The 27,500-nt window shown below is 42.3% G+C and overlaps 3 protein-coding genes across 3 annotated transcripts in view; 2 read left to right on the top strand and 1 right to left on the bottom strand.

Annotated features, from left to right (window-relative positions):
* The window catches only part of LOC125286196 (myocardial zonula adherens protein), a 36,602-nt gene extending 16,686 nt beyond the window's left edge, over positions 1-19,916 (top strand). Inside the window, 12 exon segments of the mRNA XM_048231002.1 lie at positions 913-1,080; positions 1,779-1,871; positions 2,879-2,992; positions 3,542-3,694; positions 8,842-8,967; positions 9,239-9,367; positions 10,882-10,976; positions 15,810-15,862; positions 15,865-15,914; positions 16,694-16,777; positions 17,689-17,801; positions 18,238-19,916. Of these exon segments, the coding sequence (XP_048086959.1) occupies positions 913-1,080; positions 1,779-1,871; positions 2,879-2,992; positions 3,542-3,694; positions 8,842-8,967; positions 9,239-9,367; positions 10,882-10,976; positions 15,810-15,862; positions 15,865-15,914; positions 16,694-16,777; positions 17,689-17,801; positions 18,238-18,661 (1,602 nt within the window). The 3' untranslated portion in view covers positions 18,662-19,916.
* A 3,427-nt stretch (positions 19,917-23,343) lies between these two features.
* The window catches only part of polr2m (RNA polymerase II subunit M), a 27,057-nt gene continuing 22,900 nt past the window's right edge, over positions 23,344-27,500 (top strand). Inside the window, exon 1 of the mRNA XM_048231005.1 lies at positions 23,344-23,364. The gene's annotated coding sequence lies outside the window, so the exon portion shown is untranslated. The remainder of the gene's footprint in view (positions 23,365-27,500) is intronic.
* Positions 23,739-27,466, bottom strand: LOC125286145 (sentrin-specific protease 5-like). The gene is made up of 11 exons (XM_048230912.1): positions 27,291-27,466; positions 27,130-27,210; positions 26,806-26,871; positions 26,518-26,612; positions 25,631-25,691; positions 25,472-25,522; positions 25,342-25,386; positions 25,190-25,254; positions 24,964-25,053; positions 24,704-24,718; positions 23,739-23,799 (listed from the first exon to the last, which is right to left on the bottom strand). Exons 2-11 carry the CDS (start codon positions 27,133-27,135, stop codon positions 23,739-23,741), a joined length of 555 nt encoding a protein of 184 aa, XP_048086869.1. The 5' UTR covers positions 27,136-27,210; positions 27,291-27,466.

The raw sequence follows: 27,500 nt of genomic DNA, 5'->3' as shown, positions 1-27,500 counted from the left end.
AAGTGTGTGTGTGTGTTTGTGTGTGTGTGTGTGTTTGTGTGTGTGAGAGAGAGAGAGACAGTTTTCCCTCAGAACCACGTCTGTCCAAAAACAATAGCACAAAGTCAGAAAGAAAGTGTGTGTGTGTGTTTGTGTGTGTGTGTGTGTGTGTGTGTGTGAGAGAGAGAGAGAGAATGGAGTGGGAGAAACAGAAAGATAGGAAAAATGGAGAAGACGTAGAGCAGAGAAAGAGAGAGGAGAGAGAGAGAGAGGAGAGAGAAAGAAAGAGAGAGAGAGAGAGAGAGAGAGAGAGGGAGGAGAAGACAGCAGAAATCTGACTCCTCTGTGTGCTTGGTTTCCCAACCTCTAGTTTTGAGTACTCAGCAGCTGTGCCAGAATAACCTGAACACGTACAGAGAAACACAAACACACACACACACACAGAGAGAGAGACACACATACACACACTGAACTCATTTTTTTTCTTTTACTCATTCATATTTATTCATACACGGTCCCTCTCTGTCACACACACACACACACACTCACACACTCAAACACACATCCATACTAACGCAACCACTCTCTCTCACAGTCACAGTGTGTGTATGTGTGTGAGTGTGTGTGTGTGGTGTGAGCGTGTGTGTGAGCGTGTGTGTGTGTGTGTGTGTGTGTAATGGCGTGTGAGCGAGAGTGTGTGTGTGTGTATGAGCTGTGTGTGTGTGGTGCGGTGCGTGTGTGTGAGTGTGTGTGTGAGTGTGTGTGTGTGATGTGAGCGTGTGTGTGAGCGTGTGAGTGTGTGTGTGTGTGTGTGTGGTGTGAGCGTGTGTGTGAGCGTGTGAGTGTGTGTGTGTGTGTGTGAGCATGTGTGTGAGAGTGTATGAGTGTGTGTGTTGTGTGAAACCTGACCCGTGTGGATGCTGTCTCCCTCAGCGCCGTGGCGGGCTGACCAATGGGGCGAGCCGGGAGGCGGGGCCTGCGAGGGGTGGGCCCAAGGTGTACGGCGTGGTCCAGAGGACGGGCGAGAGCCAGGAACAGGAAGTGATGGCGCGAGAGTGGTCGATCAATCACCTCCGCGACGAGATGAAGTACATCAAGGAGGTGAGGAAACACACACACACACACACACACACACACACACACACACACTCTCACACATACAGGCACACACTTCCACACACCTACACCAAATCATGCACACATACACACTGAAACACACTCACGCAACACAGGACCACACACACACACACATACACACACACACACACACAGACACACACTAGAAGTCCTTGGCACCAGTGCCCTAGGTGCCAGCGCTGCCAGTGGAGGGTGTGCTGTTTGAGAGGGAATTGTGATGCACACTCTCTCCATCTGAGCTGCTCTCTCACTGTGGGCAGGTAGGTGCTGGACCAGGGCAGCCTGCACCACACACACCGGCCCTGGTTTGGCCCTCAGCTGGACCTGCTCTGGCTCCAATATCACCCCAATCTCGCTCTAATCCGGTTCTGATCTGGCTCTAATCCGGTTCTGATCTGGCTCTAATCCGGTTCTGATCTCATTTTAATCCGGGTCTGATCTGGCTCTGATCCGGGTCTGATCTGGCTCTAATCCGGGTCTGATCTGGCTCTGATTCAGATGTGATCTGGGTCTAGATCTAGTGATGTGGTTATGTGCTCTGTGGATGATGTGAGATGTTGTGTGTGTGTGTCCAGGTGCGTGACTCGCTGGAGAAGGTGAGATGTTGTGTGTGTGCTGTGGTTATGTGTTGTGTGGATGATGTGAGATGTGTGTGTGTCCAGGTGCGTGACTCGCTGGAGAAGGTGAGGGAGAAGATGTATGGCCAGTTTGGCGGGATGCAGCAGTCTGTGGAGAAGCTCTCCAGGGAGATCAAGGTACAGATGACACCACTCATTACTAAACACACACACACACACACACACACACACACACACACACACACACACACACACACACACAGACTAACCAAACAAGAGGGATAGGAATGTAACGGTTGATCCATCAGCTGTGTCGGAAAGGGATGTGGTCTTCAGAGTCAGGTTCTGTTTTATTGCATCTAGTATTTTAATGATAGCATATTGATATCTGTGTAGATCTAACCTTAGTTACATAATTTAGAGCTATTCTTGTATTTTTGGGAATCTTATTTCCAGCTTATTTCCAGATAGTTACGCAGCTGAACACAAGCTTTTTTTATTTGCACAGCTATCACATTTAACTGTGTAATGTTCATTACACTCAAAAACGTCCAGTGTTTTAAAGCAGCATACAGTAGATCAGCTAGCCAAATGCCTGTTTGTTTTTTAAGCAGAGGGTTAGCCCTGGTCAATCAGAATCAGAATCAGAATCAGAATCAGAATCAGAATCAAAATCTGAATCAGAATCAGAACTCCATCAGAACTCTGGAGTCAGTGACATTGCTCATTCACGAGGGTTAAAAACAAATGAGGGTAACAAAGTGGCCAGTCCCTGACGTAGGGGAGAAGTGGTTCTAGACCAGCAACGTCTGACGTAGGGGAGAAGTGGTTCTAGACCAGCAACGTCTGACGTAGGGGAGAAGTGGTTCTAGACCAGCAACGTCTGACGTAGGGGAGAAGTGGTTCTAGACCAGCAACGTCTGACGTAGGGGAGAAGTGGTTCTAGACCAGCAACGTCTGACGTAGGGGAGAAGTGGTTCTAGACCAGCAACGTCTTACGTAGGGGGGTACTGGCTCTTGACCAGCAACGTCTTGGTGCCACTCTTGAACCAGTTCTCTGAGAGCTGTTTTTTCGGCTGTCGATATGCAAAGAACTTGTTTGAGGTCAGGCAGTGGACCGCCTCTGTGGAGATGGTTTGTGTGATGTGTGTGTGTGTGTGTACCTGCCTGCACGCCGATCCCAGGCCGAAAGCTCATACAGGCGTAGTCTGGAGGCGGAGGTGCGGGTGCGGACAGCAGCGATGGACAGTTTCGACCAGATGAACAGCAGCCTGATCTCTGCCAACATCGACCTGCAGGTACTCTCGCCGCCCAATCCCGTCTATCAGTGCGGCATCCACCACACCTCCGACACATCCATCCTGTGGTCGACATGGCAACAAGCATGCTTGCCTGCAGACATATTGACCCCATGGTCGACATGGCACCAATCATTCCTACGTTCGGAAATACTGACCCCATGGTCAACATGGCAACAAGCATGCTTGCCTTATGACCTAGATTAAATGACCCCATGGCAACATTAGCAACAAGCATCCTTACACACTAACACACATAACTATACCTTGCATGCAAAGCACCCCCTCCCACTCTCTCTCTCTCTCTCTCTCTCTCTCTCTCTCTCACACACACACACACACACTCACACACACACACAGTTGCATTGCATGTATGCTATCAGGCAATCAATAAACTAAAAAATGCATGTGTATTCTTTTCCTATATATAATTCCTCATATAACTGTGTGGAATTTCTGTGGAAAAGTGGATTTTCAATCTTTTCATTTTATTTGTTCTGTGTGTGTTTGTGTCTGTGTGTGTGTGTGTGTGTGTGTGTGTGTGTGTAGAAATCCCTGCTGGAGAACTGTAATGAGCGCGTTGGTAAGCGTGAGGAGATGCGGAGTGTGAGGAGCTCGCGTGAGAGAGCTGAAGAGAAGCTGAGAGAGAAGGAACGGCAGCTAGCCGCAGCTCAGGAGGAAAACCGCACACTCAAACGCCAGGTAACACACACACACACACACCTTGAATTTCCCCTTGGGGATCAATAAAGTAATAAAGTATCTATCTATCTATCTATCTATCTATCTATCTATCTATCTATTTACCTACACAAACACACAGAGACACACACACACACACACACACACACACACACATATTCCTAGCATGCATAACAATACAAGAAGATGGACAACATCCTTTTCAACACTCGACATATTAAACACCATGTTTGCAGCACATGTTTATAATCTACATCATCATAAACCTTAAAGAGAATTTATAATGTACAACATCATAAACCTTTAAGAGAATGTATAATCTACATCATCATAAACCTTAAAGAGAATTGATTTCCATCACAGTACAGCACAGTATGTCACGTCTCTGAAGTGGCTGCAGCAATTGATTTCCATCACAGCACAGTATGTCACGTCTCTGAGGTGACTGCAGCGACAAGTACCTCTAGGCCCTCTGGTGTCTTCACATATGACCAGTAAAGATAACAGAGCCTATGAAGTGCTCCTAGCTGGAATGCCCATGCTGATGTGTGGAGATAAGAGTTCAAATGAGTTCGTCAGGCAGGGAGATTTACAGCCAATGTTTGGGGCTGGGTTCCCATGCAAGGAAGAACGAACCGCCGCCCATCTAGCATGGGAGCATGGGCAGTCTCTCTCTCTCTCTCTCTCTCTCTTCTCTTTTCTTTCTCTCTCTCTGTGTCTCTGTCTTCTCTCTCTCTCTCTCTGTCCTCTTCTCTCTCTTCAAATTCAAATTCAAATTAAATGTGCTTTATTGGCATGACTCAGAAAATAGGTGTTGCCAAAGTAGTAACATGACAATACAAACATATACAATATTTATTTTATAAATAAAGAAAAGAAACTTATCTAAACTAAAAGAGTTAAACTTCTATATTTAAAAAAAGTATTCAAATCCATGTTTAAAGAAAACTTAAACATGAATTTTAAATCTAAATTTAAAGGAAACTTATACAATAGTCTATATAAAAACCATTTAACAAAAACTATATAATTGTATGCACTTTTTTCTATGTGAAGTTTTCTCTCTTTAAAATGTGGCAGGACTGTAAATATTGGTAGGCTAAGTGGGCACATTTATCTATTCTCTCCCAGGAGGAATTGTAGTTTTTGCCCATTGGTGGCAGTCATAAAGCCGGGACAAGTGATTTCAATTTGTGGTAGAATATAGCTCTTTAAGTGTTGATAATTGGGACATTCTGTGAGGGAGTGGCATTCGGCCCCTACTACTCCCGTGATACAGAATTTACATATCTCGATCTTCAATGAAGCCATCCAGGTTTACGTGTCTACCCTTTTCATTGCAAGGAATGGATCACTCCAGTCGATACTTTGACAGGAGTTTTCATGACGATGGTTTTTAATTTCATTTTAACATGGTGCCAATTGTAATCAATCCGGTTAGTTCTGTAGCAGTGTAGCTATTTTACTTGTTCGATTTTGCATTTCCATGTGTTAATGTAGTTTTGTTTTGCTGTGTTCTATTTTTTTGCCACTGAAACAATACTTGAGCTTCGCAGTTTTTCAGGGTTGTGTTTGTATTTAAGGGGTCACTCTTCTGTGTTCACCAGCTGGGCAGTGTGGTGATGGCTGCTCTGAATTGCTAGTCTGAAGATGATGTTGCATTTGCTTGCTCTTTTTTGTAAGGTCTACAAGGAGGGGAAATCTTCCGCTCAGCTCTGCAGCCTAGATTAGTGCACATCTGTTTAAACCTAGAATATTTTTACAGAATTCCAAATGTAATAATTCGGTTTGGTTTTTGTCCCATGTTTCAAATTGTCTTATATTTTATTCCCCAAATTTTGCCCTGTGATAGTAATATTGGTTTTACTAAGAATCAAAGATCTTTTCCATAATTTGATGGAAGGATTATATTGAAATAGATTTTCTAACATGTAGTATGTTTTATGTGTTTTTCGATAGGTCTTTTGATTGCGAATCAATTGCCCTGATGAAGAAATGGTCAGTCCTAAGTAGTTGTATTTTCTTACTTGTTCTCTCTCTTTCTCTCTTTCTCTCTCCTTTCTCTCTTTCTCTCTCTCTCTCTTGATCTTATCGATCCCTTCTCGCGATTTTGACGCCATTCTGATCCGATCGATTTCTCTCTTTCTCTCTCTCTCTCTTTCTCTCTCTCTCTCCTTCTCTCATAAAGAGGAGATTTAAGGGTAAACACTGACACGCTGACTGCAGTGTAAAAGCTTCTGGAAGATGAAAGGGGAAGTCCCGCCTTGGTGACATCACCGCAGGCCTGTAGCCAACCCCAGGCTTGGCACCTGATCAATCCAGTCTGTGATTTGCTGCTGTTGGACCCTCTGTTAGTGTAGATGACGGACATCACTAGGGGGATATTTGTTAATGAGTGTCTTTGTTTACAAGCTTTGTTTTACACATGTGTGAGTGTGTGTGTGTGTGTGTGTGACTGTGGTGGATAAGAGAGTCTCTGAGTGATTGTTGATGACTCATGTGATTAATGGGAGCCCTTCCCATAGTTGATCAGCAGATAGTCTTCACTTCCTTTCAAAAGCTTTGATCCCGTGCCTAATGTGTGTGTGTGTGTGTGTGTGTGTGTGTGTGTGTGTGTTTGTTTGTGTGTGTGTGTGTACCAATGTGTGTGTGTGTGTGTGTGTGTGTGTGTGTGTGTGTGTGTGTGTTTGTTTGTGTGTGTGTGTGTGTGTGTGTGTGTGTGTGTACCCATCTGTGTGTGTGTGTGTGTGTTTGTGTGTGTGTGTGTGTGATCTTGTGCCTGATGGACTGTCCCCAGTGCAGAGGGTCTAGCAGGCCACTCCCCAAACAGAAAACTGTACGCTAACATTGGATTCCTAATCCAGCACACGCCCACACATGGGTACACACAGTCACACACACACACACACACACACATGGGTACATTGTACAAATTGTTACTTAAATGTTATCTTTCATGTTACTTAAACAAAAGCATACTTTTTATTAGTCTTAGTCTTAATCTTGCCTTAGGGTACGTTCAGACGTAGCGTCTTTTTATGACAAAAGAAGTTATGCAGACCGCTTTTTCAGTTTGAAAAACAATCTGCAAACGTTCTGCAAAAGCAGCCAGAAGCGTTTTTTTTTTTTTTTTTTTGCGATAGGCAAAGTGACTAACGTTACGTGTGGATACAAAATATTGCGGAAGAAACAATTGGGGTTTGCGGTTGCTTTTAGTATGTTATGGTAAAGTTGTGAAGTCATGTCAAAAAATTCCCTATGCTCAGACACTAAAATGAGTCTCTCGACCGGTGTTCTGTCACCCTCTCCATTTTTTACTTCCTCCTCCATTTTTTACTTGTCATGGGAAATCACAGGTCTCAGTAATCCGCTTGTGATTGGTCAGCTGTAAAAAAGACAGCATGACATATGGCGTTTTTCCGCTAGAAGTTGAATATTTCTCAACTTCTGAACTGCAGAAAAAGACGGTTGCGGTCGCATTTTAAAAGAAGCCAACGACTTTTTTAAAAACACGGTCTACTCCATAGGATTATAACGTGAAACGGACGCCGGCAGCTGCGAAAAAGCTGCGAAAAAGACGCTTAGTCTGAACGTACCCTAAGTTGTCATGCTTTACATGACTTTTTATGTGAAAGTGAATACTTGACGTGTAAACATTTATCACGTTTATTTTCTTTCAATCCTGTCGTAAAGTTCCCATTGCTGGTCTTTTGGCCTGAATGCAGTATGGTGGATATATCTGTCAGTACAATGTGTGTGTGTATGTGTGTGTGTGTGTGTGTGTGTATGTTTGTGTGTGTGTGTCTGTCAGGACAGTCTAAATACCACTGGGGACCATATTCACAAAACCTTTTATCCTAAATCACACTAAAAGATTTTAGCAATGAGTTTTCTCTTAGAAGTTATTCACAAAGCCTTTCAGACCTACTGTTAGTAAGGAAAAATGACAACTCCTAAAATAAGAGCGAATCTTCGTTGCTATGGATGACATCATTACTCATGCACAAGCTTGACTAAAGTGGCCACCTTGATTGGCTGCTGATTGTAACGCAGGAATTGTCCACACCTATGGAGGCCTGTCTGGGGGCATTATTTCCTTCACTGGTATGATACACATTTTCAGCTCAGGCTGCTTACAGGTGTATGTCAGCCTAGCCAATGGCGTCCTCTCACATCCCAGGCCAAAGAGCTCCAATCAGAGCCAGACGCAGAGAGGCTTCCTCACTCAGAGGTGCTGGACTCACAGAGTCCTCAGGGATGGAGAGGAGTGCAGATACTCTTTTGATCCCGTGAGGGAAATTTGGTCTCTGCATTTAACCCAATCCGTGAATTAGTGAAACACACTCAGCACACAGTGAACACACAGTGAGGTGAAGCACACACTAATCCCGGGCGCGAGTGAGCTGCCTGCTACAGCCGGCCGGGAAGCAGTGAGGGGTTAGGTGCCTTGCTCAAGGGCACTTCAGCCGTGCCTACTGGTCGGGGTTCGAACTGGCAACCCTCCGGTTAACTAGGCCGGAGCGCTAACTAGTAGGCCACGGCTGCCCAAATCATGTTATCAAAACCAATCAAAACATATTATCATGTCACTGCATCCCTCTGGAGTCAGCTGGGTTTACTGAGCTACAGGTGTGAGTTGAGTTGGTCAGGGACAATGGCATTAGCTGTGTGTGTGTGTGTGTGTGTGTGTGTGTGTGAGAGGGGGGGGGGTGATGCATGTGTGAGTCTAACCTTATATGAACCACCTCACCAAATGTGTAAAATATCAGCCACATGAACACGTGATTTCACAACTGTGATTCACCAGTCAATTCAGCTGTGGGCTGTTGTGCCCAGCTCTGCCACTAGGGGGCCTCAGTTAGCTGAGTCACCAGTCAACTAGGCTGTGGGCTGCTGTGGCCAGCTCTGCCACTAGGGGGCCTCAGTTAGCTGAGTCTTGCTTTTCTAGTCTTCCACTGTACCTTACCCTCATATTATGGCAGAGGTGTTGTTTTCCCCAAACATTATGTACTGAACATGCACTTGTGTAAATGTATTTGTCTTTGTGGATCTGTACTAACAACTGCACTGTGTGTGTGTGTGTGTGTGTGTGTGTGTATATGTGTTTTGTGTGTGTGTGTGTGTGTGTGTGTGTGTGTGTGTGGCAGGTGGAGGTGTCTCAGGAAGCTAGTGCACAGGCCCTGAGAGACATGAGCAATAAACTGGAGCAGCAGTACGAGCAACGTCTGCAGGAGGAGCATCGCAAACACAGAGAGGAGATTGAGGCCCTACAGGTGTGACACACACACACACACACACACACAAACAGAGAGGAGATTGAGGCCCTACAGGTATTTTTATGTCTGGTTAATCATGTATCATGACTGTGTGTGTGTGTGGTGTACTGTGTGCGTGTGTGATGTGTATCTTGAGTGTGTGCGAGGTGTGTTGTGTGTGTGTTAGATGTGTATCTTGAGTGTGTATGAGGTGCATTGTGTGTGTGTGTGTGTGTGTGTGTGTGTGTTGACCCATGACCTCCTCTCATGTGTGTCTCTTATGTGCCAGGCTCAGATAGATAACTATGTGAGACGCATTGAGGAGCTGGAGGAGAACGGCAGGATCGCAGAGGCCAAGATCACAGAGAGAGACCAGCGGATCGGCGAGTTGGAGCGGCTACTGGACTGCATGGGGCGGGTGAGGACCTCACACACACACACACACACACACACACATTAAACACACACACACACATTAAACACAAACACACATTAAACACACACACACACACACACATTAAACACACACACACACACACACATTAAACACACACACACACACACATTAAACACACACACACACACACACACACACACACATTAAACACACACACACACACACACATTAATCGCACACGCACACGCACACACACAATTACACACATTAAACACACACACACACACTATCGCTATCTGTACTGTACTCATATTATTCAATAACACTGTGCCGTTATACCTCTCACCCTCACACACTCCAACGCTCTCACACTTTCACACACACTGATAGACAGATAGATACCAGTAGATACTTTATTGATCCCCAAGGGGAAATTCAAGAAAAGGGGACATTCACTGTAAAAGTAGTGTAGTATGTGTGTGTGTCGGTGACGAGTGTAGTCACTAGTCACAGACACACACACACACACACACACACACACACACACACACACACTCAAGCACACACACTTTTCTGTTTGGGTTCCCATTGACATCCCACTTGGTCTATATCAACAAGTCTTACTGATCCTGCACTCACCAGCCGTTTTAAACTGACAAGTAACTGTTGTTAAAAACAGCACTCACCACGACTTATTCTTACTGTACTCTAATGTTCTTTTAAACTGTCCTAAAATTGTGAGAATTGTTCTAAAACTTACTGTTTACCATGTTGTTAGTCGCTTTGGTTAAAAAGCGTCAGCCAAATGTAATGTAATGTAATGTAATATCATTCTCCCGTCTACAGACTGTGTGTGTTCATTGAGCTAAATTGAGCATTGCTCTTTTGATAAAGCTGAGTTGAATATTTCTCTTTTGATAAAGCTGAGTTTAATATCTCTGTGTTGATAAAGTTGAACTGAATACCTCTATGTTAATTAAACTGAGTTGAATATCACTTTGTTGAAAAGGTGAGTTGAATATCGCTGTGTTGATTAAACTGAGTTGAATATCTATGTGTTGTTAAAGCTGAGTTGAATATCGCTGTGTTGATAAAGCAGAGTTGAATATCTCTGTGTTAAAGGGACACCAGGCAAAGTTTTTGTGTTAATTACTCATCTTCGTAAGTCGGTATAAGGTTAAATGACTCATTACAGGGTGAATGAAGACTCTCTTGCCCGCCCCTACTGCCTGTAGGAAGAATATCCCGCTTGCAAGTTCAGTGTATCGTACCCGCCGACTGAAGCAGGATCAGTTTACATCCTGCATCCACAGCACAGAGGCAGGCTAACGAAACGCTAGCGATCAGGCTTGCCTGGTGTCCCTTTAATTAAACTGAGTCGAATATCTTTATGTTGATAAAGCAGAGTTGAATATCTCTGTGTTGTTAAAGCAGAGTTGAATATCTCTGTGTTGTTAAAGCAGAGTTGAATATCTCTGTGTTGTTAAAGCAGAGTTGAATATCTCTGTATTAATAAATTTCTGTGGCTCTGACAGGAGAAGGAGCAGCTGCTGCTGAAGCTGAGGGAGGCTGAGGGCCGTCTGCAGCAGCTGGACCAGATGGACCACAGACACCCAGCCGTCAACAAGAGGTGAGGCAGCAGCTGCCACTCGACACAGAGAGACACGCTCCTATAGCACTAGACCGTCATATGGTATAACATATCAGACGGCTCCTATAGCACTAGACCGTCATATGGCATAACATATCAGACGGCTCCTATAGCACTAGACCGTCATATGGTATAACGTATCAGACGGCTCCTATAGCACTAGACCGTCATATGCTATAACGTATCAGACGGCTCCTATAGCACTAGACCTATAGCACTAGACCGTCATATGGTATAACATATCAGACGGCTCCTATAGCACTAGACCGTCATATGGTATAACACATCAGACGGCTCCTATAGCACTAGACTGTTATAACATATCAGACGGCTCCTATAGCACTAGACCGTCATATGGTATAACATATCAGACGGCTCCTATAGCACTAGACCGTCATATGGCATAACGTATCAGACGGCTCCTATAGCACTAGACCGTCATATAATAATAATAATAATAATAAAGCTTTATTTGTATAGCACCTTTCATACACAGAATGCAGCTCAAAGTGCTTTACATTTGAAACATGTAACACAATAATAGTCAGTCAGTCATTATCAATCACTTTTCTTTGCTGTTTATGTTATACTCAGCAACATATCAAAAAATATAGAAAATGGCGTCCATAAGACTGGCAGCCTTAACCCTCTTTACCCCCACAAGCCGCCATATGGCAACTGTGGCAAGGAAAAACTCCATATTCCAGGAAGAAACCTTGAGCAGAACCTGACTTAATAGGGGGAGCCCATCCGCTTCTGGCTGGCTGCGCCCTCCAATAGTAGCAGATGTAGAATAATCTGAAAATGTAGTCTACAGGATAAGATGAGTTAACTAAAAGCTTTCCTGTACAGGTATGTTTTCAGATCTTTTAAAAAATATTTACTGAACTTCGCCCGCTTGATGTACAGAGGCAGGGTGTTCCATAGTTTTTGGGGCATAATGGATAAACGCCAGCTTCTCCACTTTGTTTGTGGAGCTTTGGGTAATGATTAAAAGATTAGAATTGGATGATCTAAGTTTCCTTTGTGGTTGATAAGATATTAAAAAGCTCAGAGATATATGAAGGTGCTATGCCATTCAGAGCTTTGTAAGTAATTAACATAACCTTAAAAATCAATTCTATAGGAAATAGGGAGCCAGTGCAGTTCAGCCAACACAGGGGTGATGTGTTCTCTCTCTTAGTCTTAGTTAAAAGTCTAGCCCAGGAGTTCTGTATAAGTGCCAATTTCTTTAGATGTTTTTGGGAAGACCAGTGAAAAGTGCATTGCAGTAGTCTAACCTGCTAGTGATAAAGGCGTGAATTAGCTTTTTTTCTGCATCTTGTTGAGTTAAAAAAAGCGTGACTTTGGCAATGTTTCTCAAGTGGAAATAGGCTGTCTGAGTAATAACTTTACTGATATGGGGCTTAAAACTTAACTCTGCATCTAAGATGACACGAGGCTTATTACTTTTGGTTTGACCTGGTGTGCCAAGTTCCCCAGATTACTAAGAATAATATCTCAGCTTTAGTTTTGGTCCAACCAGAAGTACCTCTGTTTTGTCATCATTTAGTTTCAAAAAAGTTTTGCTCATCCACTGATTAATGGAGGTTAGGCATGCAGTGAGGGAGCAAAGGCCATCTGGGTTAGTTGGCTCCACAGAAAGATACAATTGGGTATCATCTCGAAGCTGTGGAAGTTTACATTATGCTGACTTATGACGTTTCCCAATGGGAGCATATATAGAGAAATAGTAGGGGGACCAAGGCAGCTCCCCTGGGCCACACCAAAAGGCAAGTCATGTTTTTCAGATACATGATCTCCTAGACTGATATAAAAATCTCTGCCAGTAATGTAGGTTTGAAACCAGTTTAGAGCATTATCAGAGAGACCCACCCACTTTGCAAGGTGAATTAGGATGCTATGATCAATGGTGTCAAATGCCGCACTCAAATCCAGAAGAATAAGGATTGAGACTTTGTTTGAGTCGGTAGCTAGTCTGAGATCATTGACTATCTTTACTAGAGCCGTTTCTGTGCTGTGATTTGATCTAAAACCTGATTGGAATTTTTTTTCAAGGATACTGTTTTTCGTTGAGGAAGGTATTTAACTGATTGCAAACAACTTTTTTCAAATACTTTGCTCAAAAACGATAGATTTGATATAGGCCTGTAGTTGCTCAGATTGGTATGGTCAAGTTTTGACTTTTTTAAGTAAAGGTTTCACAACAGCGGTTTTAAAAAGCAGTTGGAAATATACCTGTTTCTAATGAGGTATTTATTACCTTGAGAAAAAAGGGAGCTAAGCCTTCATATACTTTTTTGAGGAATGTAGTAGGGATTGGATCTAAAACACATGTTGAAGAGCCGGTTTGAGTTATAATTTTACCAAGCTCAGATTGAGTAATAGTGCTAAAGGACCTTAATTTTGGGGGGCTGTTTTTGGGTGTACTATCAAACATATTACTTGTGTTACCAATAGCCTCCCTTATAGAAATGACTTTGTTTTTGAAGAAGTCTGCAAAATTCTTCAAGATCTTAGAGGGATGCCTGACTGAGTGTGTCAAAAGGTGTTTGATGCAATAGCCTATCAATGGTAGAGAACAACACCAGAGTTTCTACTGTTTTCAGCAATTACCTTAGAGAAGTGGTTCCTCCTCTCATTCAATAATAGCTCTATTATAATTTGCAATTTTTCTTTTAGAATGGCACGGTGAACCTGTAACTTAGTTTTTTTCTCCATGTTCTCTCAGCTTTCCTACATGATCTTTTTAGATCATGGATATTTCCGTTCATCCAAGGTGTCAGTTTGCTACAGGGCCTTTTTTTAGTCTTTAAGGGTGCCACTCTGTCCAAGCAGAGCGCCTAATTCCGAGATTAAGAGCCTCTACCATTTTGATCAATGGGATGATGTAAAATATCTAAATTTATGGAGTCTATAAGAGCTATGAACTGCTGTTCTGCTCTAATGTCCAAGAGTCGCGATTTGATTGCAATTTCGGGATGAATTTTGGAGTATGTAGTACAATATTAAAAGATACACAATGATGATCAGACATATTTATATCATTTACTGATAAGTCTGTGACTTCTATCCCTCTGGAAATGACTAGATCGAGGGTGTTGCCAAGGTTGTGGGTGGGTCCTGTAACATGCTGCTTTAGCTCTAAACTGTCCAACACATTAAGGAACTTACTGGCTTTTAGCATCAGTTGTCTTATTGACATGAATATTGAAGTCGCCATTTACAATTATCCGATCATAGCTAGTGATGATGAGCGACATAAGTTCAGAAAACTGGTCGAGAAAGCCAGTCCATAGTTTAGGAGGGCGGTATAAGGTTAATAGAAGTACAGCTGGGTCAGCCTTCAGAGTGAGGGGCAATATACTCAAAGGAAGCGAGTGCCAAAGTTGACTTCGTGTGCAACTATATTTGTTTGAGAGAATGGAGGCAATTCCACCACCTCGTTTGCCTTGTCTAATTGAGTGGAAGAAATTATAATTTGGGGACAAGTCTCAACAAGAGACTTATAACTTATAATAATACGTTATAACATATGGTATAACGTATCAGACGGCTCCTATAGCACTAGACCGTCATATGGTATAACGTATCAGACGGCTCCTATAGCACTAGACCGTCATATGCTATAACGTATCAGACGGCTTCTATAGCACTAGACCTATAGCACTAGACCGTCATATGGTATAACATATCAGGCGGCTCCTATAGCACTAGACCTAGATCATATGGTATAACACATCAGGCGGCTCCTATAGCACTAGACTGTTATAACATATCAGGCGGCTCCTATAGCACTAGACCGTCATATGGTATAACATCCAGGAAACTCCTATAGCACTAGACTGTTATAACATATCAGGCGGCTCCTATAGCACTAGACTGTTATAACATATCAGACGGCTCCTATAGCACTAGACTGTTATATGCTATAACATATCAGACGGCTCCTATAGCACTAGACCGTCATATGCTATAACATATCAGACGGCTCCTATAGCACTAGACTGTTATAACATATCAGACGGCTCCTATAGCACTAGACTGTTATATGCTATAACATATCAGACGGCTCCTATAGCACTAGACTGTTATATGCTATAACATATCAAACGGCTCCTATAGCACTAGACTGTTATGCTATTAGTCTATAGTCTATAGTTCTAGACTGTTATATGCTGTAACAGTTAAGTCGTGCTGTGTGAGGGCAGTGTCATATTTAAGGGTAAGACTGTAGATTCTTATTTATTTTTATGTCTGGTTAATCATGTAACATGAGTGTGTGTGTGTGTGTGTGGTGTATTGTGTGTGTATGTGATGTGTATCTTGAGTGTGCCGAGGTGTATTGTGTGTGTGTTTGATGTGTATCTTGAGTGTGTATGAGGTGCATTGTGTGTGTGTGTGTGTGAGGTGCATTGTGTGTGTGTATATATGTGTGTGTGTGTGTGTGTGTGTGTGAGGTGCATTGTGTGTGTGTATATATGTATCTGTGTGTGTGTGTGTGTGCGCTTATCTGTGTGTGTGTGTGTGTGTGTATGTGTGTGTGTGTGTGAGGTGCATTATGTGTGTGTGTGTGTATGTGTGTGTGTGTGTGAGGTGAATTGTGTGTGTGTGTGTGTGTGTGTGTGTGTGTGTGTGTGAGGTGCATTATGTGTGTGTGTGTGTGTGTGTGTGTGTGTGTGTGTGTGTGTGTGTGTGTGAGGTGCATTATGTGTGTGTGTGTGTGTGTGTGTGTGTGTGTGTGTGTGTGTGTGTGTGTGTGTGTGTGTGTGTGCAGCATGTAATATTGGGGCGTATTGATGTCCCTGTCAGAGCGGGGGAGCTTGAGGAGGAGGTGGCTGAGCTGCGGGAGAGGATCAAACACCTCACGACATGGTGTTCTGCCAGCAGCGCAAGGTCAAAGGCATGATCGAAGAGGTCAGCACACACACACCCACACACACACACGCACACACACACACACACACACACACACACACACACACACACACACACACACACACACACACACACGCACATACATTCTTACACATCATGACATGAATCCACATAAATATCTAATGCATACTGTTTAATACTGTATTTTGTCATTTAAACTGTAAAATGAACATCAAATTTGATCATTTTATCATCTAACAAACTAAAGCCATACTGAATAAACAAAAGCCAGGGAATCTAAGTATACATTACATCAAAGTATAAGTATAAGTATTAAGTATATAAGTATATACTCTTTTGATCCCGTGAGGGAAATTTGGTCTCTGCATTTATCCCAATCCGTGAATTAGTGAAACACACTCAGCACACAGTGAGCACACAGTGAGGTGAAGCACACACTAATCCCAGCGCAGTGAGCTGCCTGCAACAACAGCGGCACTTGGGGAGCAGTGAGGGGTTAGGTGCCTTGCTCAAGGGCACTTCAGTCGTTCCCACTGGTCGGGGCTCGAACCTGCAACCCTCCTGTTACAGGTCCAGGTGCTAACCAGTGGGCCTATCAGCACATTCTACTGACCATTCCCTCTCCCTTCCTCTCCCTCTCTCTTCCACTCCCTCCTACCTCTATCTCTCTTCCTCTCCCTCTCTCTTCCACTCCCTCCTACCTCTATCTCTCTTCCTCTCCCTCTCTCTTCCACTCCCTCCTACCTCTATCTCTCTTCCTCTCCCTTTCTCTTTTTCTCTCTCCCTCCATCTCTCAGGTTCAACAGCTGCGGTCCAAAGTGGCCCAGAAGGACATGTTTATTGCCGAGCTGCTGGACCGGCTAGCCATCGTGGAGTGTGAGGTAAGAGGAGAACAGACTGCTGCTGCCTGCAACTGGGACTGCAGCAGGACTGTCTCGGACACAAAATGGCTGACATGAGGCCCTCTCATGGAGTACAGAACAGCCTGCTGTAGCCTGAAACTGGAACTGCAGCAGAACTGTCTCGGACACAAAATGGCCGTTATGAGACACTTTCTTTGGAAAGACCTCCCTGGCCATTCTGGAAGATTCAGTGTTCTGACACACGCACACACACAGACACACATACACACTGTGTTATGTGTCTTGTCTATGCTCTGATAACCTAGAATCAGTAACACTGGTACACTCCATCATAATACTGATGTGGTCATGTCATAAACACATCCTGACATGCTTAATACAATGACAGGCTTATAGGTACTATACAGTATATGTTATAACTTGTAAATACTCTGAGAACTGTCAACATTATTGACACAGATTAACTTGTCACTGCCACTGGATAAATAGTCACATTGACAAATGGCAAAGGTATGTCATCTTCCATAGCAGTATGATAATGTGGTATAATGGTGATTATGAATAATGGTAACAATAATGGTATGCCTATAGGTGTCTTATAATGGAGAGCTAAAGTACAGTGTTACCGTGTGTGTTGTCTCAGCGCGCGTGTGTGTGTGTGTGTGTGTGTTTGGTGTGGGTGTGTGTCATGTCCTTCCTCTGTGGTCCAGCTGCTCTCGCGCCTCCAAAGCCCTGGTCTTTAGTTGGTCTGCTCGGCTCAGCTGGTGTCTGCAGAGATCATGTGACTCCTCATGCCCCCATGCCTGCCCCCACCCTGCTGCCTGCACTCTGAGTGATTCCGCCCTGCCTCCCTCTCTCTCTCTCTCTCCCTCTGTCTCTCTCTCTCTCTTTCTATTTCTCTATCTCTTTTGTGTGCTTCCTTCCTCTAGAATAATGAGCTAGAAGACAAGCTGAAGTATTTTATGTCTGTGCAGAGTGTGTCTGAGAAAGACAAACCCCAAACCAGAGATTTTGGAGTAGGCTGTGATCTCCCAGAGGCCAGGTGAGCACTAACGACGCACATGCAGGGATATCAGAGATTTTCAGGGATATCAGAGATTGGGAATTATGTTTCCTTCTCATATCTATTCAGGTTACATTTATACTGCCGAATTATACTGTCAGTCAGTATAATTGACATGTGTTAGAATTAATACATAACACAGGATATGTTATATATCCATTAATGTCATGGACTATTGTCGTCTATTCATTGTAGTAGTCCCATTTTCCTTTCGTTGTGCTAACTTTTTGACTTGAAGTTAGCATCGGTCATCTCAACTTCAAGCAAATGTCATACATACTGTACATACTTCAATCTCAACATCAAAAAGGACATTGGTCATCTCAACTGAAACACTGAACAGTTGGCAAACCAAACGTTTCAAGATGGCTGCCATGGTTCCATTCTTATCTATGATTGTGTTCTGTTCCCTCAGGTCCGACCCCATGCCCCCTTCCCCTCCACAGCCTGAGTTCCAGCCATTACCATCCTACCACTACCAGCCCTCTGCCACACTCCCTCGACCCTCCCGGACCAGCCCAACCACCCCCACCAGCCGCCTGAGCAACACCCTGCTCCGCTACACCCCGGTCCAGTACAGCCAGTTCCTCCAGGACAACCCCTTCCCTCGCTCTTCCTCCATCCTCCAAGACCATACTGATGGCGACGGCGATTCCTCTGCCTCGGCCCACTCGGACAGGTCCTTTCAGGCGTCCTCGCTGCCGGACCCCACCGGTAATGAGGAGGACTCCCCTCGAGACCCCCCCACCTACAGCCCCATCGCCATGACCAAACACTCCAGAGTCTACACCCCCTTCATGAGGCTCATGGAGCTCTCAGCCAAGCTCAACACCGAGTAGGACCAGCACAGCAGCACAGTAGGACACCAGCAGAGCAGCAGGGCACAGTTAAAGGTGTAGTGTTTGAATCTGGTGAAGGATTGTGGATATTTGAGCTCACTGTTCGAGTTTGGCGTCTGCGATGTGTATGTAATAGTGTTTCATCTGGTGCGTAGAGTCCAACAGATGAAGTAGGTGAAGTCGAAAGAAGAAAACCTCACTCAGAGGCTGATGCCTTAAATAGTGTTGTGTTAAAATGAGCTGAGACATGGCGTGCACAAGGCCTTAGGAGGACATGTTGATGTTTGAGCTCAGAGATGCAGTCCAGTCCAATTACACCACGCCTCTCTGCTGCAGAAGCAATGTGTTGATTGGCGAGAATCGTTTATGATGGCCTGGCCGGGGGTCTATATTTGTTTCCCATTGGCAGAGCCAGGGCTGTATACGACCCTGAGGGTTTTACTGAACCAAATGAGTAGAAAACTACAGGACGGCAAGCAGTAAAGTCAAGTAGTTGGATTTAACAGAAAAGTGTATTGAATAATGGACTGCACCTTTCAGTAGACCATGTGGTCAATGGATATTATAATGAATAAAAATGGTATTTGGAGAAATATAAGTGCTGAGTGAAATATGAAAACAAATCTGTTAAGGAACTTTTTTTGTTTGGGATAAGTAACACATGCTGTAACATACTGTGTATCATGTTGTAAATAGTCTGTTTGCTAAATACTTAACTTATTTTCTGCCTGCACATTCTGTTGTTGTTACTTTGCTTACAATGAAGGAATGAAGGAATTACATGGTGTGAAGGATCAGTAAACATTGTACAGCTTTATATTTATATATTAATTTTCTTTACTTTTGCTGAAGACCATTGTTTCTGAACTAATTAAAACACATCATTTTGTATACCTCAATGTTTTGAATATATTTATATGCTATACCATGTTAAATACTGAATCTGCTTTTGATAACTTCACGGATGTTTATGAAGGCAATGCAACCTCCATTGGGAAGAAATTTTTACTGTCACACATGTGCCAATAGTGTTTATTTGATATTGCCAGAGCTGGGACACAACTCACAGGGGTCTGGAGCTAATGTGCCTTCCTCCTATAAACTCATACGACTGTAATGTTCTGGTTCCTCCTGCAGTCTAATGTGATCCACTCATACGACTGTAATGTTCTGGTTCCTCCTGCAGTCTAATGTGATCAACTCATACGACTGTAATGTTCCGGTTCCTCCTGCAGTCTAATGTGATCAACTCATACGACTGTAATGTTCCGGTTCCTCCTGCAGTCTAATGTGATCCACTGTAATGTTCCGGTTCCTCCTGCAGTCTAATGTGATCCACTTATACGACTGTACTGTAATGTTCCACTCATTTGTAATGTTCCTTCCTCCTGCAGTCTAATGTGATCTGTAATGTTCTTCATTCTGCAGTCTAATGTAATGTTGTTCCGTTCCTCCTGGCGAGTAATAAAAGAGGAGATGAAAGTTCATTGTAACTGTGTTCCATGTGGCTTAGCTGGTAGACACATCATGGAGTGCATGACGATACCTACACCCATATCTAGTGGCCAGCAGGGGGCGTTTGGTGTGCCAAAGGCAGATCTGTTAACCAAGCTGACTCCTTACACCTTAGTAAACACACCTCCAGATACAAATCAGATTATAATGTCTAAAATCTTATCCAATACATTTATAAGCACAAGATTTTTTTTATATCAAAACACAGCACAATAACAAAGGGTGAATTGCATTTGGAGCTAATTTAATCTCAGATAAAAATGGTAAATATCCTTCGCCATTGCTGTACCTGTCTCACTGTGCTGGTTGCCCTAGCAACAAAAGGAAGAAGTAGCACGTCTCCTCCCCTTGGTGTTTCCATATCATGCCAGTTTTGTCTACTTCAGAGCACTTTTCATTACAAAGATCAAATTGGCTACCTTGGATGTTGCCCCCAAAGTGTAGTACTGTAGCTGCCTCGCTTATCTAGTTGTTGGCTGCAGCAACTCGTGCTAAGTAGCATTTAGATGATTAGATTGTTTTGTTTTGTCTGTGGACATGCACAAATTATTTTACACAGCTACAAAACTTTATTACATTTATTGATGTTAGAAAATGTGAGGGAACACTTTTAGTGGCTTTAGAGGTTACCAGAACACATGGTAAAGACCAAAGAAATGAGCAGACAATTACAATGATTTACAACTTACAACTTACTTAGCCCTTATAATCAACTATTAGTATTACCAACCTTTTACTGTAACTATATCTAAATACACTGAATTAATTAAAATATATAGAAAAAAAACATTATATCTAGGCTATATCACTTCAGGCAAATGCAAAACTATCTTTTGATTTAGGCTAAATAATTTCCCCAATAAATAGGCTAGGCCTACTGTCATGCTATCTGACATGCATTATAAATCCCCTCATATGCCAACTGACATATGGGGGAATTTGATGACTATTGCATTGCACATTGGCTGGGTATGTATAAAAATGAGTTTGGTTCCAAAATGCTATAAATCCATTTTTGGAAATATTAAGTCATGTTATTTAATTGTGTATTTCAGGTTATATCAATACAATTGCAGTTATGTTGTTTTGACTGAGTAAAGATAAATCAAATAACAATACCCAACTACATTTCCATTAAAATTACAAAAATTACAAAATGAAAACAAATGATTTAAAGTGCCCATATTATGCAAAAATCACTTTTTCTGGGATTTGGGGTGTTATTGTGTGTCTCTGGTGCTTCCACACGCATACAAACTTGGAAGAAAAACCATCCATGCTGTTTTGAGTGACATACGGGTTTCAGAATTGATACAGCCTTCAGCCTCTGGATGAGCTGTTCAAAATCGCCAAGGGTTCACACGTCACAAGCTTGAAATATTTGAATATTCCCACCCCCCTCAGAGCTGTAGCCATTTTGTTACCGATTTGGAAGCACTGGTTCAGATTAGAAGACACCATGTCGAAGTACCATGCAAAATGCTCTGTTGTTGGCTGTACAAAAGAGCACAAAACACTTCATCGTGTCCCAGTCGAAGAGGACAGAAGAGCGGCATGGATTGAATTTATATTTGATGGCAATATCCATGCTACAGTTGGCAAGAAACAGGCAACAATCATTTCGAGACAGACTGTTTCTCAAACTACGGTCAGTACAAGGCAGGATTAGCCGGGAAACTCATCTTAAACGACAGCGCAGTTCCAACTTTGCGCGAAATACATGCAGACGAGGAACATGTAAGTAGTTCTATACAATTTCATTTGTAAATTAGGGTAAACTCGTGTGTGTTGTAGCAGTGTTTTGCCATTGACAACGAGGCGGCTAACTGCTAGCGCTAGCTTCTAACATTAGTTAGTTTACAAGTCTGCTTGGTTTCTCCTGCAAAGCCATTGTCCAGCGAAACTTTCAAAAGTTGTGCATTTGTAAAAGATTTATATGCTGTAAGTGGTTGCGCAACAAAAAGTGTGTGTGTGGGCGAGATTACAAGTTTGGTCGTCAAGCTACAGTAGATTTTTGCCCACCACATCAGAAGATACAGTAGCTAGGCCTAGCTCGCGCCTAATCCAAACATGTTTCTGATCTTTTTAGCAGCTAATTCATGTATAAGGGAGAGGTCAAAGTGTGCACGTGTTTATTTTGCAATTATACAAGAACTAACCAAGCAGTGTTTTGCTAAACTAACCAAGTAGGTAGTGTTTTGCCACAGTACAAGGTAACGCTAACCTCTAGCTTAGCAATCAGCATTGTCTCGACATTCAAACCTTGACAAAATCGGTCATGCAGTACACATTCCTGGCGGTTTCGAGGAATTTGCTAAAATAATGCGTTTGGAAATGTTTTCTGAACTGGAATATGTTAGTGTTGTCTAGGGTAGAACGAGTGTATGGTTGAAATTGCTACATCACTGGACAATTTACACTCAAAGCCAACCATTATTTGTAATTAGTTTCTTCTCTTGTGTAGTATTTATTAGTGATCCTTTTTTTACTTGATGTAGCTGTTGGCATACATGTAATATGAAGTTGATGTCATTTCTCTTTTTGTATAGGCCAGTACATCATTAACATTACATACAGAAGAAAGACCAGCTACAAAATGTATTGATTGGCAGACTGAGCCCCCCTGAAAGAAAGTGTTGGCACACAACGGTCTTCTAGGACTCTGCAATTATGGTCATTACCAAAAATATGATATGTACTATATATATATATATATATATATATATATATATATATATATATATATATTATTTATTTTTTTTTTTTTTTTTTTTTTTTTTGTCTTGGGAACTCCTGCGTTCTACAATCTAGAAAAAGGAGCTGACCAAGAAGACTGTCCTGAAGGATATTGCCAAACTCAGTCCCCACTACCAGACGTCCTCTTTGGAGCGTTGCAGTGTCATTCTGCGGTTCGCACCCAAAAACGTGGTCTATCCATATCTGGGAATGCTGTGCAGGTAAATGAAACTATGTTTATTCTTTGAGAATATTTGCCCATTCCTTGAAATTGTTTTCATGATTTTCTTTTTACTGTCCAAGACTCTACCTGGCTGCACTGCATTATAATGAGAATGCTAATCGAGGACAAGCCACCACATCTTCAAGGGATCCTCTTTACAAACTGAGCTTTCCAAAATCCAGGAAGGGAGAGTGCAGAGCCAGACCAGTGAAAACAGACGCTACATTCCGTAAGTTTTTTTTTTTTTTTTTTTACAAAAACAAACATTTACATTGTACATGACAAAGTACTGCAACAGTGCTTTCAACACAATAAATAAAACCAAACAAACTTACTTAAATACCTGAGAAACTACAGAATTTCACGTACCGGAAGTTTGTAGTTTTTAGTGTTTAAAAAAAAAAAAAAAAACTAAACATGCGGGCTGTTTCTTAAAGGATCCATAACAAAATGTTGCTACCGGTCCCGTTCATCCCTATGGTGCTATTAAGGTGGTACTCATTTTTACGTGTTTGTGCGAACACTTTTGAACAAAGAGAAATAGGAAGTGATTTGTTGCTAAATTCGGGATTCTGATTGGCTAACGTGGGATTGAGCTTTTCCTTACACTGCCACCGACACGTTTGGCATGCTCTTGACGGCATATATACACGGGGAAACTTCTCTGAAAACCGAGTTTGTGCACAATGTTATTTCTGAAAACGGAGAGGGTGAAATGTCCGTTCATTAAAATAACCATGCACGAAGATAACTAGAAGTAGGCCTAGGTTGCATCGGAGCTGCTAGACCCGCTGTCGTAGCCGACCTCAAAGTAAAGCAGGGTTCCCACGGGTTCATTTTAAGCATTTTAATGAAGTCTATTCCAGACATGGAACGTCAGGAAATTATATCTCTAATGCTATTTTGGGAAAAGATTATTCCAGGTGTTGGACAGGCTGCCTATCTGCCCTAAGACTTTTCATCCTTGGGATAATTCCCATCAGACTTTTAAGTGCATTTTCAGGGACCATTAGGCCTACATAAGGCTACATATCCACTTTGTGACAACAAAAGACAGCAGATTAATTCATTAATTTTATTGAAGAATTTTATTTAAAAAATATAGCCAAAACAAGCCACAATTTAAACATAAGAAATTAAATATTTGTACATAGCCAAAACAAGCCACAATGGCCGGTTAAACACGGTTAAGCATGCCATAATTGACTTTAATATTCATACTTCCAATTTTTTCAAAAAACAATTCCACGTCCTCAACATACTCAAAGTTAAAGATGAAAGGATCCATAACTTCATGCTTTTCATCAGTATTGAAGGTGTCACCATTAACAATAAAATTCTCGAGCGCCTGTACAGCCTCGCTGTCTTCCATGGCAAGGAAGTGTGGCACATGGACTTCACCTTTGAAGAGGTTCTGTTTCTTCAGCTGCGTTACCCAATTTCTCGCTTCTTGCATGTCTTCAATATTCTGAGTTACCCAATTTCTCGCTTCCTGTGTGTGTTCAATATTCTGCATGATAAAAACAATTAATTGTGTTTCAATATTCTGCATGATAAAAAACAAGAACAATGTCTTCAATATTCTGTAGGATAAAAAAAACAATTAATTAAAATAAATAAAGAACAATCTCACTAACAGGAGGATAGTTATGAGAAAGCCTTCACATGTCATTTTTCCATTGTCATTCATTTGTGACCATTTTGCATTTATTATAACATTTACCGGGTGGCCACACCACCACCTTTCATACTAAATATTGCTTCTCCATAACAGTGATTTTGCTTTTATACTTATGACCAGGCATTCTATGAAAGGCAAACCTATTACCTCCATCTCCTCAAACGCATCACAGGCTGCCGATGACCTTTTAGGAGATCCATTGCTTCATTGGTCCAGTGTGAAAAAAGCTTGCCGTGGCTAAATGAGGTAGTGGAGGGAGGTAAGAGTGGAAAATGCAAAAATGATCAGAAATGCAATGACTTGAAGTATGAATCCTGCTATTAAAGGTTGAATCATGTGAGAATCTGTAAATGCCCTAATGTTAAATAAGTACTTGTCCAGTGTGAAGTTTTCCATCAGCATGATACACCACCACCTCCTAAGGGCTGGCATATCCACCTAAACATAAAATAGGTAGACTGATGACATATTTATATGTAGTTATTATAAATTCCATCACACCGAATATAAATAATCATTCCTTACGATGGTGTAATCGAAGGGAGCATCAAGTGCAACGTACAAGGCCAACTGCACAAAAAACAACAAACAAGTAAAACATGTGGGTGAACACCCGAATGACAGCAAGACATGAAAACATTTAAATACGCCTTACCATTATCATGAAGACTCCACAGTCATTCCCACTGGTTTGACGAGGAAACTTCTAACAGAATAATACCACCATCAGCATTGATTGCAATGGTGCCAATTGAAGTTTACTATTGCAAATAAATGCAGGCTGTAAAGCTTGATACAAATGAATATCACTTACCTCAAAATGGTACCCAGTTTTCTCTGTCCATTCCCCAGGATTTATCCTTTGTGCAAGATCTCTGTGTATTGTGCAACCAATCAGAAAGAAACAGTAAACCCCTGATGCACTCACTATCATTCTTGTCTTTATGAGGGCATATGAAGGTGACTGTCCTAGCCTAAGGTCCACATGAACATGACCTTATAACATAAAGCAGGGGTGTCAAACATATGGTCCAGGGCTGAAACCACCCCTTCACATTATTTCATGCGGCCTGATCCCAAATAGGGGCAGCCGTGGCCTACTGGTTAGCACTTTGGACTTGAGCAAGGCACCTAACCCCTCACTGCTCCCCGAGCGCCGCTGTTGTTGCAGGCAGCTCACTGCGCCGGGATTAGTGTGTGTGCTTCACCTGACTGTGTGTACACTGTGTGCAGTATGTTTCACTAATTCACGGATTGGGATAAATGCAGGGACCAAATTTCCCTCACAGGATCAAAAGTATATATACTTATACTTACTTACTTATACTTAAATGCTTGAACAACAATTGCAGCTCTGTGGCCTGCTTGAAATCAGTTTGAATGATTCACATGTGGCTGTGCTAAAAATGAGTTTGACACCCCAGAAATAAAGGAACTGAACAAAACACTGTAACGTCTATAAGAATGGTCATATGAACGTGACCATCCTAGAACTAGGGGTGGGAATTGATAGGATTTTATCAACGTCATCAGTCCAATTTTTTATCAATTCTACTAGATGACTAGCTTATAATTACGAATTGATTATGTCAGAGGGATACGATTCCAGTGAATTGAAGCATTTGATTCTTGATTCTACTCTATTCCGGGCTCTCAATTCCCACCCCTACCTTGAACAGAACATAATTCCATTATTGTAACCTCAACAGAGCGGTATATCTCTGATCAAAGCCATACGGGGTCTCAAAACACCTAGAATCAAGTATAAGAATCTCCCGAAGGACAGGCTTCAACACCTAATGGAGACATGCAGTATATCCGTAACATGCAGACATGCAGTGAGAGAGTTGAATGAACACTACAACTTAAGCAATAAACATTTCATAATGTTAAAGTTCTCAAGAGATGCAACAATCCGTTTTATATTCATATGAGATTACTGAAATTTCTATTAGCTTTTGGAACAAAGAACTGAGAACTGTAACGTACACAAAGCTGGTAATGTCCTGGTGTCCAAATTGGAATTATAATGAATTCTTTTGTGCGAATGTCATTCTGTTTGAAGATATAAGAAAAGATATAGCGGATCACGTGTGGTTCCGCAACCCATTACATTCCGCCACCCAACATTACTCTCATAAGTCATATATCCAAATGTACAACATTACTCTCATAAGTCATATATCCAAATGTACAATGTGGTCTGAATGTTTAAAAATGCAAATCTAAAACTTGCCTATATGGGCCATAATGCCACACTTAAAGTAAAGACTAAAGTAAAGATTTGTCTAAGATGTGAAAAAAGATACTCACAGGCATACTTAACAGTGGGTCACTGTGGTGGGCCAGCCAAGTTGGTACGACATACAAGTCAGCAACGTAGATTTCTTTCCCCTATGAAGCGTTTAAAAAGAGTATAGTAATGCAAGACTACAACAGATAGAGGTGATTCACCACACTGACTTTCACTGTACCTTTGACCTGGCAATTTTTGAATGCTCCCAGATGCTCCCCAGACTTTTTCAAAGACCTTGTCATAGGTGCTCCTCGTTTGCATCTCCTCCCTCAACTCCAAACAGCTGTTTCCGATCTGGAAAACAGAGTGAGACATGCAAATACGCTATAGGCTAATATAAATAAAAGTCATACATTACAGTGATGGGCAGGCTGGTTGAAATAGTTTG

The sequence above is a fragment of the Alosa alosa genome, chromosome 21 (assembly GCF_017589495.1).
Source record: "Alosa alosa isolate M-15738 ecotype Scorff River chromosome 21, AALO_Geno_1.1, whole genome shotgun sequence".
Taxonomy (NCBI): domain Eukaryota; kingdom Metazoa; phylum Chordata; class Actinopteri; order Clupeiformes; family Clupeidae; genus Alosa; species Alosa alosa.
Note: the sequence above shows the minus strand (reverse complement) of the source record. Positions and strands in the feature narration are given on the sequence as shown.